At 33.3% G+C, this 14,647-nt stretch overlaps 1 protein-coding gene and 1 pseudogene across 1 annotated transcript; one reads left to right on the plus strand and one right to left on the minus strand.

Moving 5' to 3' along the window:
• Positions 1–1,385: 1,385 nt before the first annotated feature.
• LOC128180111 (uncharacterized) lies at positions 1,386–5,433 on the minus strand (annotated as a pseudogene).
• Positions 5,434–8,235: 2,802 nt separating this feature from the next.
• Positions 8,236–9,719, plus strand: LOC128180114 (uncharacterized). Its single transcript, XM_052847976.1, has 5 exons — positions 8,236–8,368; positions 8,485–8,549; positions 8,650–8,787; positions 9,069–9,161; positions 9,363–9,719. The coding sequence occupies exons 1-5, from the start codon at positions 8,298–8,300 to the stop codon at positions 9,473–9,475; spliced, it is 480 nt and encodes a 159-aa protein (XP_052703936.1). The 5' UTR covers positions 8,236–8,297; the 3' UTR covers positions 9,476–9,719.
• Positions 9,720–14,647: the final 4,928 nt, after the last annotated feature.

The following is a 14,647-nucleotide window of genomic DNA, read 5'->3' on the forward strand; positions in this document are numbered from 1 at the left end:
CGGCGAAATATTGAACCTTACTCATATTTTGTATTCCTACTAGATAGGAAAGGGGGGGGGGGGCAAAATATTACTAAAATAGACCTGATACCTTGAATTCATGTCTGACTTGTTAACTGAAATTTTTCCTAATTCATTGTTTTAATAACATTCATGGATAAATATAATTGAAATGAAATCTCTTAAAAACAGTTTTGTAATACACATATCATTAAAAAGAAAAAAGGACATTCACATTTAGTGTTTGTTGCAAATATAAGGATTCATCTGGACATTAAACTCCGGTCTATAAAATATACAAAATTTCTATAGTTTGTAGAGTAAAACTGATTTTTTTATTATTTGTTCCATATTACTTTAGATGCGTTTGATGATCCTAAGCCATGAGTTACATTATCTGTGAAGTAGGTGAATACCCATTGCTTAAACAAGACATCATTCACTCCTGAATAAAAATCAACTATCGTCAGTACTTTCGATACTTTGTTGTTGCTTTTTTTTTATTTTGCGATCAATCAAACCGAGCGCTCTCATGAACTTAGCATTATAATATTAGAGTTGACATAAGACGCTAGCTTACATGTTCCCTCTGACCACCTGCCTTTTGACTTTCTTCTTTATTCATAAGAAATGCGTATGTTTTAAAAAAAAAAACATTGGAATCACCTATACGGCATCATGATAACTAACTTTTACTTAAAGTTCAATATATCAATTTAAACACCTTTTATGATGATTTGTAATCAGTCAAATCCAATATTCATCGCATCTTGAAGTTCTTTATTTTCTTTTTTTTCTATTTTATTTAAGTATTATTTTTTCGGGCTATTGCGATCATTGTATGCTTATAAATGTATTTAAATATCGTAGGTCTTATAACAAACTATTATCTCAGAAAAGTGCGCGACAAAACACAAATAGTAAAACATTTTTAATTTTCTTTAATTTTATTTCAAATCTGGCGATGATTGGGCACGGCTGATGAAGGGTAATGGGCCGCCATACATGACAAAGGGCATGCCCCAAATTTCAAAATTCAACACATCAAGTAACATCATACATGTAGTTAACATAATTCAACAAATTCAAACAAAGTTCAAAGTTCATTCAAAGTTCATTCAAAGTTCACTCAAAGTTCACAGGTTTAATACCTTGACTCTGGGAGGTGCAGAAGTCAAGAATTTACGATTGATCCTTGGGAGGTGCAGGGGTCGATGTCCACATAATAATACATCGCTAGTCTGAAATGACCAGCGCCGCTCATTCACGCCATAAGTTCCCAAACTCAAAAGCAGCTATGGGGCTTTAGAGATTGGGAACTCCGCCACCATATAGGTGGGGGTATGAGCGGATTTAACTTACAACCGTGCCCTAGGGTAAGCTTGCTAAGCCGGATAACAAGCATGCCCTTTTGTTAAGATAGCCTCAAGACCCCGCTGTAGAGTATTTAGGAAAACAGCATTAGCCAATTTTGACAAGTGTACTCTATCACAGAAAAACAAGGAGTCACGCTTTATATCAGGATGGCGGATAATTGCGCCTTCATACCGCAAGGCCAACCTGCACAAGAATTAAGGCGTTTACGTTGTGATTCCATAGCACGAGAGTTTTGAGAGTAACGCCATTGTATGTGTGGAAGGATGCAAGACCAAATGACCTTAGAATGTGGGAAGTTGGTTTGAATAAATTGAAAAAGCTTCATGCAACATAGCCTGAGTTTTCTAATTGAAGTCTCCCCTAAGTCATTTCCCCCACAGTGTATTAAAATGACATTAAGTGCAGGACCCACCTTTGCAAGGGTTTTAAGCTTCTGCCCTACTTGAGACAATTTCAGGCCACTGTACCCCTGCCACCATAATGAAATATTTAGCCTTTTGAAGTTCAGGTGAAGACCTTTAGGTCTTAAAAATGCTTCTAATTGAGCATGCTTCAGTATTGAGGACCCCACTAACCACACTTTTTGTTTGTCTACGATAGATAAGCAAAGCCTTTTAGTTAGAATTTTGGTATGCGAATGTATGACTTGTAACACAAAGATTTCCATCTTCCACATTTCTGAATTGTTTCCGCAGAAACACCTTGCAATGCCAATTCAGTGCTAGCTCCAATCCGAAAAGAATGAGATTTGTATCTTGGGTTCTCCGGTAACTTAAGACGAACTATTGCTTTTGAGAGTACTGTCGTAAACTGGTATCTTGTGAGCGGGGTCGTATCAAAGTGACAAAAAAGAGGCCCTGCAGTCAACGGACGGACACTTAAATATTTCTCAACAAGCTTAAATGGACACGCAACTCCCTTAAATTAACCAATTTGCAAAATGGTACCTTTCCCTACCTGGTCAGTCTTGGAATGTTTGAGATTGATTAACAATAGCTGTTTCTCAGTGTCTAGAGTTAGATTTTCCATACCAAGTACAATATTGTTCGGAATTGTACAGTGAAGAGTCAATTCACCGACACGAAATAAACCATGAAATGCCAGTGAAAATGCTGCCGAGAAAAGACTTGTTACATAAGAATTAGTGCATATTGTGGGTAAAACAAAAATTATTTTTTCAAGCAAGTCTTTAGTTATAGGCAGTCTGGATCAGAATTGTGATTTAAGCGTTTCATGTCCTGCAAAAGCTTTGTAACTAAAAATTGAGAAGTTGGGTCCCCTATTCCTTGTAACTTGCAATGGTAAGGAATTGCAGACAAAAACGAACGGACCGTTGAATAAGCAAGGCCAGATGTTGATAGATACAATAAATACTGAACCACCGAACATAGTGTTGGAGGCCAATATGCAAATGCCAACTGATGACAAAATTTTTGATACGACAGGAAATCGACTTTTTGAACCCTATGTGTGTTATCGGATATTGCAGCTTCTAGCAGCCGATCAAATTCAAACTTGAAATAAGGTTGTGAAATGACTGGGGGATAGGTTCGGGGTCCCTCCTTTCGTTTGGTGCAGCATGGCGAAACCTGGTTCACTGTTTACGAGAAATGGCATCAGCAATATTATTAGATTTGGTTGAAATATATTCTGCACGAAATAAAATGTTGTGTCGCATGCATTTTAAGACAAATGCTCTAACTAATAACATGACAAGCTCAGATTTAGAGGTTAGTTTGTTCAAAACTGCAACCAATGCCTGATTGTCTATGTGAAATGTATTTTTTTTGTTGGCTAATTTGTTGCCCCAAATGATAACAGATAAAACCACAAGGATAAACTCTAATAGCGTCATGTCGTGATGCCCATCGATATGTTTCCAACTTTTGAGCCAACTAAAGAAACACCACTCCCCATTCAAATACACCCCACTCCTAGTTGAGCAGACCCTGAGCTATCGGTGAACAAATTGAGATTTTGATCTGATTACCATTCTTTTCTTAAGAAATAAACCACACCGTTAAAATACTCCAAAAAACTACACCACATAAAAATGTCCTCCCGCATCGATTGAGTAACTCTTAGGTAATGATGGGGTTGCGTGACACCGATGGTAGCGTCATACAGGCGCCGAACAAATGCACGGCCTGGCCGAATTGCCCTTGTAAAGAAATTAAGTTTTCCCAGCACTGACTGCAACTGCATAAATGTGACTTTTTTGAGTGGAAACAATTGTTTTAAAAGATTTCGGAGTTCAACACATTTTGGATAAGGTTCTCTAACCAGCATTTCAATAGTGTTGATTTCCAAACCTAAAAATGTTAAGCAAGTGGTAGGACCTACAGTTTTATCCTCAGCTAAAGGTACCCCTAGATCATGACAAATATTATTAAATGTAGACTTGGTGTCCTTACAAACAGAAGCATTGTGACCCGCAAATATAAAATCGTCAAAATAGTAGTCTATTGTGTCTACATGAGATTTTTTTTATTGCCAACCAGTTTAAAAATGTTTGCAAATTCTTCAAAGACCTTACATGACACAGAACACCCAATTGGTAAACGCTTATCAATGAAGTACATATCATCAAACATAAAACCAAATCGGTCAAAATCCCCTGGACATATTGGCAAAAGTATAAAAGCTGATTTTATATCGCATTTTGCTATAAATGCCCCCTGACCAATTTTTAGTAATCATCTGTATAACCGAGTCAAAAGATGTATATTTAACTGAGCATTCCTCTGGGTCTATGAAAAAATTTACGCTGTTGAATTTAGGAAATGAGAGGTGTGTTATTAATCTCCAGCCAGAGTTGTCCCCCTTTGGCACCACTCGGATAGGAGATATGCGGGGGTTTGGAATTGGTAGATCCCGAAATGCCCCCCCCTCCACCCGTCCTAATTCTACTTCCTTCATTATTTTTCTCGAAGCTCGTTGTGCTGTTTATACGCCGATACCAAATTTTTGATTGAATATGAATTCTTGGCCCTGTGTAATATAATTGAAAACCCTGGGAAAACCCTAAAAATAATCTTTTCGCAGTCTGAGTTTTTGGATAATCTGACAAGTACTTCTCCAGTGCCGGGAGTTTAATAGGGGTTTTGCCGAGGCCCCACACCTTGTGGGTTTGTAAATCTAAAACGGGGGCGCGGGTTGTTGGAGTTCTGGCGTCCCCTGAAATGCAATTGTTGTGTCCTGGGTTGATTGTTAGCATGTTGTGTTGGAAATCTGGGGGCACGAAAAGTATGCATATGAGTTTGAGCAAGAGTGCAGTGTATGATAGCATGCTGACCGATATAACGTAAACAACTATGAGTGTACGTGCAAGGAAACTTATCGTAAGACCCTTTAAAATTGAAGTTGTAGCACTTTCCTATAGATGTACCTCTAGGCAGGGTTTGAGGAGCGTTAACGGTTAAAGTTGGGGTCATGTACATTAACCAGAGCTCATAATCCACTATTACCCATGATGATGCTGGATTATGAGCCTTACGTAACCTATACTGAACATCCCACTGCTCCCCTATTAGCCCCCATCCTAACACGGTGCATGTATTTCAAAAGCTCTTGGGATTTAGCAGGGTGACACTAAGATAAATCCCAGAAAATATAAACATGAGATCAGTCCAGTGTTCTATGGTAAGTTTTTGGGGTTTGCATCCTTGGATATTATTTCTCCCATATTATTTACAATTAATTTCTTTTCATCCCCACCAGGTCTAGGAGGCAATATAAAGGCCAGATCAATGTTCTGCCTTTCTATAGTTTTTTTGTTTAATTGCGTTGCTAACGTGCATACCTAGCATGTTGTGGACCGATGGGACTGCTGGAGGAATATCGTCCATGCATGTGGCATAAGAAGATGACGTCGTTGTCCTTGATGGTTGCGTGACCTCCGAATTGGTTTGCACCGGTTCTGATGGGCCATCATCCATTATGGGCCGCTGCTCCCTGGTCCTTGCCGTTCTACTTTCGCTCGCCCTTGTCGTCTCAATTCTCATCCGTTTGGACCGCCATGGTGGCATTTTAGTCAGTTGATAATTCGCAATATGTATAAATAAACAAGTGTTAATTAAATAAAATTGATTTCAAATTAGTCTACAATTGTTTTATCTATGGATTTGCTTATCTTAACGTTACACTTTATATCTATTATTTATATATTTACACATTATATTATATAAACATGTGTACATGTTTATATTTATGAGGGATTAATTGATAATTATCTTGATCAAACGAGGAATTCAGAAAATTCAACAAAAAATCAAAATGGCTAGGGGAAAGGTTATCCAAATACATGTATTGGGCTACCCGAAATAAAATCCATATAAATCAAAACATAATGAAAGCATCGGCATTAATTGAGCCGAAAATAAAGATTGACTATAATTTGTAAATTGTATTTTTTGAAAAATTTATTTGCAGCACGTGCTTATCAAAGATAAAAATTTAATATTAACTTAACCAACCTATCTTTTCAGCAACAGGAAGTGAAAGAAAGATTATTGGTCTTGGGCTTTAATTTATATATTCAATGGGGAGATAACTCTAGTAATAAAGTGCGTGGCAAAGGGGAGATAATGGTGTCGGCCCTTTCTTCGATAACACCATCCAATACATAAAGAATTGAATGTAAATATTATCTCAGGTCTTGCAGACTAATAATTATAACTCGCATTAACTCAATTTGTCTCCACGGCCTGCTGTAATATGACGGACGATATTAAAAAAAATACGCTTTCAAGGCTTATATCTATATATTGATTTGGAAAATTGATAGGACAGTCATAAAACATTGTTTAGTGCGATCCCGTGTGCGGAATCCCCCCCCCCCCTAAAAAAAAATAGTGCCAGAAGCTGTATCGGAAAACCTATTATGATATAAAAATATGATTAAATGATTATATTTTTCAAAAGGTCATTTAAAAAGGGTTATGTAAGTTTTATATAATCATACAATAATCAGTTATAAAAAACGCATGAGGACGTTCACTTCATACGCCGAGTGTGTTATTAAAAATTGAACGGAGCAGATTCCACCTTTGATGATCACACCAGGCTCGTACAGTGGCATGAGTTTACCTATCAAATCCAGGTGTTGGCCACGGCACCAAATATACTGTAACGGGAAGGGGGAAATGATGTAGGACCAGACCGGGATTCAAGCCTGGGGCTGGGTCATTAAGGGAAATAAACACCTAATATGAATATTCCATGTTAATTATATTATATTTCTAAAAACGTTTTATCATAATGTCAATGTGAAGTTTAATTATAACTGTGCACATTTTCATAAATTATTTTCGATGATTATGGCACTCAAGAGACGCGAGATGCATTGCGTGACATTACTTTTAGATCAAACCTTGTGAACGTAGCCGATGAAATAAAGTTTTGACTGTACAAAATAAATGATGAAAAAAGTATATTTCAATATCAATTTCTAGTTTTGTACCTGGAATTATTAGAGCTTTTTTTTTTTAATCAAAAGAGATCAATTACTAGCCACTTAAAAAAATGCTCCAGGGATACCGATGGAAAAAAGTAACTTACGGATCAAACATGTCGAGAAAAGAAACCTGTTAATTACAGCGTTTAGAAATAAAAAAAAAAATTATGAGGATGTGATCCATTACCAGTTATGACAGATCTTTAACTCAGTTGTGAAGTTCTACAAAAAGTAAAACTGGACGAGACATATAGAAATATAAAAATAGACTATTAGAAAGGTAAACTGGGAACATGTTCATATTTAACAGGAATATGTATCATAAAATTGTTAAAATTGAGGCTCCAGGGTGAGGTGTTCTGCAGTAGGGCGCGGCCTAGGTGGTCATTTGATGATTATATGCATTTATTCTTTTAAAACCATCTACGTTTAAACTTAGCATCACTCAGTGCAGAGTGAGGATAATGAAGTCAATATCTACCAAAGGTTGTGAAAATGATGACTTGTGTGTAAAAGGTAGTGGCATTTAGGTGGTTATATCATTGTGAACATGGATTAACTAGTCTAATAAAATTAGTCACCCTACCACTGGACGTTTAACAGGCATAAATGCACGGATGCCTCTTCTAGCTTTGTAAAATCCATAATCCTGTATCAATGTTTTTGTTTGTTGGAGGGGGGGGGGGGGGATTGTAGTACATATTAACACAAATACACAATGCTGATAAAAAAGCATTTTACAATCAAATGAAACATCATTTACATATTAAATATTTAATAAAAAGAGTAAATAATAGAAAAAGGCGTCCTATTGGAAAAACATAATCAGATTTTTGCACTGAATTTTAGAGATTTTTGGTTTAGGTTTCTTTATCTTAAGAGCAGTTATTATTTCTACAGATTTGATGCAGTTTTCAGAGTTGGTATTAGTACGATAAATATCATATATTATACAACATAACTAACCTATCAAAATAAGGAAATATTAAACATTTTTATTAGAAAAATTAGTTTCTTTATTTTTTAAATCATATATTAAAAAGAATATGATTGTGAAAAAATGAGCATAACGATTTTAATAAATTAATAACATTAACAAACCAATATGAAATTTTAGGTACAAAGATACATTTGCAAAAATTATATATATAGTTTTGATTTAATGACCTCAACTTATCTTATCTGTTAGTATTGCACGCCGAAAAGTAAATTATGAGAATAAGAAACAAAAATACTTCAGAATAACAATATAACTTAAACATCTTACAATATGGAAATGGCAAATACAAGTCATTTAGAAATTCAATAGGAATTCATTTCATTTGTTTGATTGTTTGACAGACAAAGATGTAAGTTGTTGACATCCGTGATATATTTTTGTATATGAGGAAAAACATGAAACACATTTTTTCAAATATTTGCACACGCAAATAGTAACAAATCCATTTCACAAAATCTTATCAATATGCAAGGATGGTTTTGGATGAAAAGTAGAGCTTTGACTCTTTTTGTAATTTGGACATCCCTAATTCAAGAGTAAGTATAGATTTATACAATGTTGACTAATTATATAGTTTACCGTTTGTTAAGATGCTTATGTATTTTACCATTTTTTTGTATAAATCGTTCATTGTTATCCATATATTTCACAGAGGTGATAACAATTCCAATGGAGGTTGCAGTTATGGTGAAGTCAAGGTTGGAAACAATTGTACAGGTAAAAAAAACAACGAGCATCCCATACAAAATCATATTAACAGTGAAGAAGAAAATCATTTTGTGAAAAATATAAGCAAATCATATTTTGTAATTTATAGATTGTCCGGTTGGATATTTTGGGGAAAATTGCACCGATAAATGTACCCCACCTAGCTACGGAGAGTTATGTAGTGACGTATGTGACTGTACATTATGCCATCACATATTCGGTTGCAATGAAACAGGGGAGACAACAGGTAAGAAATTTAAAAATAAAGATTTTTAAACATTAAATTCTCTCCTTAGTTTATTTTTTTTAACGTAAACGAGAATTAAACTAAATTCCTTTCAATTTGCGGTGTACGTTTTTTTGTTGTTTTTTTTTTTTTTTTTTTTTTTTTTTGGTTATTTTTTTTTTTTGGGGGGGGGGGGGGGGTTATTTGAGTATTTAAACAATTGTAGTTTTAATGTATCAACACTATTCTGGGTGTAACTTCTAGAAATAAAAAAAAACAATGCTTTGTTTATTTTAATACAGATGCAAAAACAACTGAGGATATGAAATCAGAAACAACCGTTACCTATAGTGTAATCAACGTAACAAACCAAACCATTCTCGGTAAAAAGAAAGGTGATTCAAATTTTGTTTGAAAAGATAAAGTTTTATGCTTTATTTCGTAAAGCTTAAAACACAACAACAAACATACAGACACATTGCTGCTTTATAGATTTTAATAATAAGAGTTGTATTTGTAGATTTTATCATATCACTTAGAGAAATACAAACTGTATTTATTAAATACTTAAAATTGCCTTTTGTATTTGTATTCAGAATCACTGCAGAGTACAAGTAAACATGTGACGTCAGGCTCGCCGGTACCCCTTGCTTTAAACAACACAAGAAACAAACAAATCCGCAGTAAGTCGGAATTTTTTAAACTTTAAGATATCTGATATTTCCATTTTAAAAGTTAGAGAAAGCTGCATGCTATATTCCGTTTGGTATAAAGAATTGATTGCATTGCACTCGCTTAATTTGAAAGTTTTGTCACAAATATATTATGTCGTAACTATCGCGTAAGGTAACAAAACTATGTAAGGTAGAAAATTCTCTTAATTTATTTCTAATCTGAAAGTTAGAATATAAAACGACAATTTCTTCATTAGATCTCATATTCTATCGAGCGTGAGGTACTATGAGCTTGTTCAGAAGTGCCGTTATTTCTGTTTGCATGCTCAAAGAAATGAAATCCTACGTGTAGTTAATAAAAACGAAAACATCTTTTACTTTAATAATAAATTATACAGACAATGTAGAAAGTGTAAAAATATTGTGTTGAATGTTATTAACTCTGTTCTAAAATCTTCTATCTAGGCTAGTGTTTTTATTAAACATGTATCGTTTTGAACATATTAAAATAACAAGAAATCACCTATTTTCAATAATCCGAAGCAATTTATATTTAATAGATGTATCCCTTGAAAAATGTATAAATATCTAACAATTAAAAATTAATAGCATACGTTTAAATCTTGTTTATCATATACATGGTGTAAAATATAGGGTGTTTAGCACCCCTAATATAAACAAAGACACGCGCTTATATCACATTGTATCATCACTATTTATTTTACCATTTATCACACACAATATTACACCTTTTCTGAACACCTTTTCACTTTTGATTCGTGTTGACTCGGGTTTTTTTTTCTTTTTTATTTAATTCTCATCTGCAGTTTAAACTATGACGTCATACCATAGACTAGATAACGTCGCAATACATTTGAGTGTCAAAAATACGTCGGTTTCGAGATGAGAAAACTTGGATAGAGCTGGATAGAATTTTTCATATCAAAATAAAAACGAACTATCAATTCAAATATATAATAAAAATATCAATGCTTGTTTAAATATGCATAACCCCCAAATTAACCCTCGACTAATACCAGCCCTCTGGCCCTCGGCCTTCGGGTTGATATAGGGTTTGATACGGATTTTGCCATGTATTATTCTCTATTTATTGTATATTTAGTATAATATAAAGGGTTTTTTGCTCCCTTGATATGAACAAATGCACGCACCTCTTACACATTCCTTGTATATTGTACCTATATTTCATCCTTTATCGCACCCTTTATAACATCTTTCCGAAACACTTTTGTACTTTTTATTCGTAACAACGTTTTCTCTCCCCCTCTCTATTATGTTCATATCTGCAGTTAAAACTATGACGTCGAGGCATATACAAAAATATTCAAAAATACATACAATTTCCATATCTGAGAAGAAATAATGTATTTTTTTTTCAAATGTTCGACAGAAAAGGTGAATGTATTTCTCCATCGCGACTTGTTTTTTTTCATTCAAACAAGCCTGTGAAGAAGAGTTTTGGGATGGAAAAGACTCTTGTGTGTACGTTGGTACATTTTTTTTTACGTAAAACAAATTTGATACATATAAAGAACCCGACTGTTTGTTTCTTGTGATTTTGAAATAATTCTTAAAATCATCTTAAATCTTAATTAGGTAAGTAGGAATATGTCTGATAAAATTATTTAAATATGGTTAATATGGTGAGAAAACACGAACTCTGTAGTTTCTAATTTAAACATACATTGTACGTCAGAAAAGGTAATCTAAACCTATCATTTTCTTTTGGTTTAATCAAAGAAATAAAAAAATCAGAGTACTTTTTTGTTAACGTTAAAATCAATATATAACCCAAGACACTGACGATGTGATTGTTATGTTCTCGATTTGATGGAAGAAGAAATAACGGGTGGATTGTGAGTATATAATTTAATATTGTAAGTATATTACCATCATTTTATTAAACTTCTAACAGGTTATGAATTTCAAGAAAAAAAACCTTTTTAAAATGAATTTGAGCTCATGCTTATACAATCATGTTTACCATAGAACGAATGAAAATCAAGTCATGTTTTAAAACACTACGGAAAATATACTGTGATATATATCTAAATATGAATTAATTTATCTGTTGGATCGCGCAGTACAAGGAAGCTTACTAAGGAATGTCACGGAAGGATATTCATTAGTGAAATGTATATATTATCTAAATGTATTTGAATTAGATATATAACGTTATGATATTTTTACTTATGAATGAACACGTTTTTAGTTATAGTTTCAAACTGACGAAGTTTTGAGTGCACAAAAATGAGCATGCAATTTAATAAGTTTGCAGTTTCAGTTGGAAAAGTGAAAGATCTTTTACAATGACCGTCACATATGTCTGATTTTTTTTTCTTTTGGTAAATGCTCTACATAGTTCTTTTTCTTTGCAGAAATCAGAAAGCCGATAAAGATTACTGACGTTTTTTTAATTACTTCTTGCTCATCTAGTGTATAATAATCATGTTTTATATATATCTTTGAGTGTTTCTACTGTTTCTTGTTATTAAAACGCGTTTTTTTATTATTAAATATTATTCTAGCACGATATAGCCAGTTTAGATATTATCATTGGTTAGACTATCTGGAGATTCAGATTACCAATAGTCAGTTACATATGTTGTTGAGACTAGTCGATATGCCAAGCCCGTATCTTGAAATCAAAATTTCAGAAAATCTAAATGAGGAACTTATTACAGATAGTAACAAAAATGAACAGCATACGGATGACCAATATAGAAAATCTACCTTGAGCTAATTCAGGTCAGAAGATCGGAAAACAGAAAACAATAACACGCTGGGCTAATTTAACCTATTGTTTTACCACAAATATCAAATAAAATATTAACATTTGATACCAATAGGAAATATGACAATCTTGTAGAGATATGGAAACTAAAACAATGTATTTAAGTTGGTGCTGGTAGCAAACGTCATTTGGATATGTGTATTGCCTTCTATAACAAAGTCAAAACATGGAAAAGTTGAAACGTTGACTTTCTGTAAAGCACAAGTTTCCTGAGAAGTTTCATTTGGCTATGAATATTTTGACTGTTAGACATTTGCACTATGACATCGAACTTTATGATAATGTATGTAAAGAATATTATTGTATAACTTTTCAAAGTACGCAGCTTTTGCTGAGCATGAGTATGAAATAACACCAACATTAGTGTTTCTCTGTCATCTTCAGTCTTACAAAAATGAAATTTAGATTTAATTGCTTCGATGTTTATTATAACGTGTTTACATACAAATAAGTTTGACAATTTAGCATCAAAGTGTCTATATTGGTTGGATATCTTGGCCCTATCATTAGTGAGGGTAGAACCACTATGCAGTTACCTATTGTTTATGTAAAGCTTATCATTTTTTTAAATAAGGTAATACAAAGTAATAAAACGACACTAATATTAAAAAAATTTTCCGCTTTTTATTTAACGTAATCACATTTCTAAATAGTATGTGTTAATTTGTTTAGAGGACCGTACCGCCTGTATGTACAGATATTAAATTTCAACATACTCGTGCACAATATCTAGGGGCATTATGTGACACAAAAATCCTAATTTCTACAAAAAAGACGTGTGCTTCACCTGAATACCAAAACAATACGTACAAGGGTTGATATGATAAAGACAAATGATAGTATTTAAAGTATGAGTACGACAGATTAGCGTGAAAGTGTCAATATCGATTCGATCTTTAAGCATTATTATCATATTGTTCAAAAGCAAAAATAACTCTCTACCTGTTATCATAGGATATAAATTAAGAAAAGCGTATCCATTTTAAAAAAAAAAATAGCCAACAAAAGCCTTCAAAATGCTTGTTTTGGTTTTCATTCAACGATAGCACATTTTTGAATTATATGTGTATAAGGTACAAAACTTGACTTTATAATATATGTGCACAATATCAAGAGACATACAATTTTACCATCATCTTGTATCTCTCTCATGCGCTATCAAAATACCGGCATTTCTTACAAAAACAAGAATTGTGTTGTTTCTCAAAAAGGAAATAGCCGATTTTCTGTGTCTTACTATTCAGAAAAAAACCCGATGAATATTACATGTGTTTAGAACATTCATTAAAGTATTTTTAAAATAATGATTATTATAGAATACTGTAGGTAATAATTTCAATGCCGTGATTAAGATGTCAGTACATGTAAATACCAAGGCTAACTTGTGTAATTTAAACCAGGTTTTTTTCAGTAGCCGGTGTAAAAATCTAGTTGGACCTGAAATAAAACCCATGATACCACATTCATCTTAACCGACAATGATTATATTCTATCTACAAAACCCGGTCCGCACGTACTTTTAAAATATAATTGAAGATGTAATTTTATAAAATTGTTGTTAAACCTCTAACAATTAACAATATCTATTTTTTTATACTTATGACAAACATGTCCTGTTCGGGCTCAATCTCACATTTTAAAATAAAAGGACTTGTAAACAATGAAGACTAAAGTTTATAGGTAAAAAATATGACACATATGTCACAAATGCACTGTGCCAGAGCAAGGAGAATTAACAAGAATGTCCACAATACGCATCTTACATAGTCAGGTATTCAGTCTAGGATATCGTCTTTAACAAAGTATGTAAGTAGTATTTAAAAGGACATTAAAATAACAACACAGTTTTGAAGAGTTTCGTTTTTGGTTATGCGTTGTGCTGCGGAGATAAAGAGACGACACTACAATAGAAATATTGCAAGATCATTCAAATGGATGGGTTATATCCTCCTTTTTAAAAAAAAAACGCTTAGGTCATTTTACACACAAATGCACAAAAGATTTACTTACAAATGTTCTGGTTTGAGATGTGCACCTGATGTTTTATTGTTGCTGCTTTTTAAAAGACGGGATCATTTTACACCGATTACATACACGATGGGTTTTAAAACTGATACCAAAGTCAAAATATGTGTACAGGTAGGCAACTGCAAGTTCCTCGCTATGTATGAATGTCCTCGATTGCACTGGAAAAAAAAACCTTTTCAGATTTGTGTTGCTCATATACATCGTTGTACTTTAATTAAATGTACTGCAAGAAAACAATTTCTATGAAAAATAATTCAATAACTTTATCACAACCTGTTTAAATCATACCATGTTGATAGTAACGATTAAGTGTGATAACCTCGTAGATATTTTGTAAAAGTTTATCATTCATACGGATTTTGCT

This window comes from Crassostrea angulata, chromosome 4, assembly GCF_025612915.1.
Source record: "Crassostrea angulata isolate pt1a10 chromosome 4, ASM2561291v2, whole genome shotgun sequence".
Classification (NCBI taxonomy): Eukaryota; Metazoa; Mollusca; class Bivalvia; order Ostreida; family Ostreidae; genus Magallana; species Magallana angulata.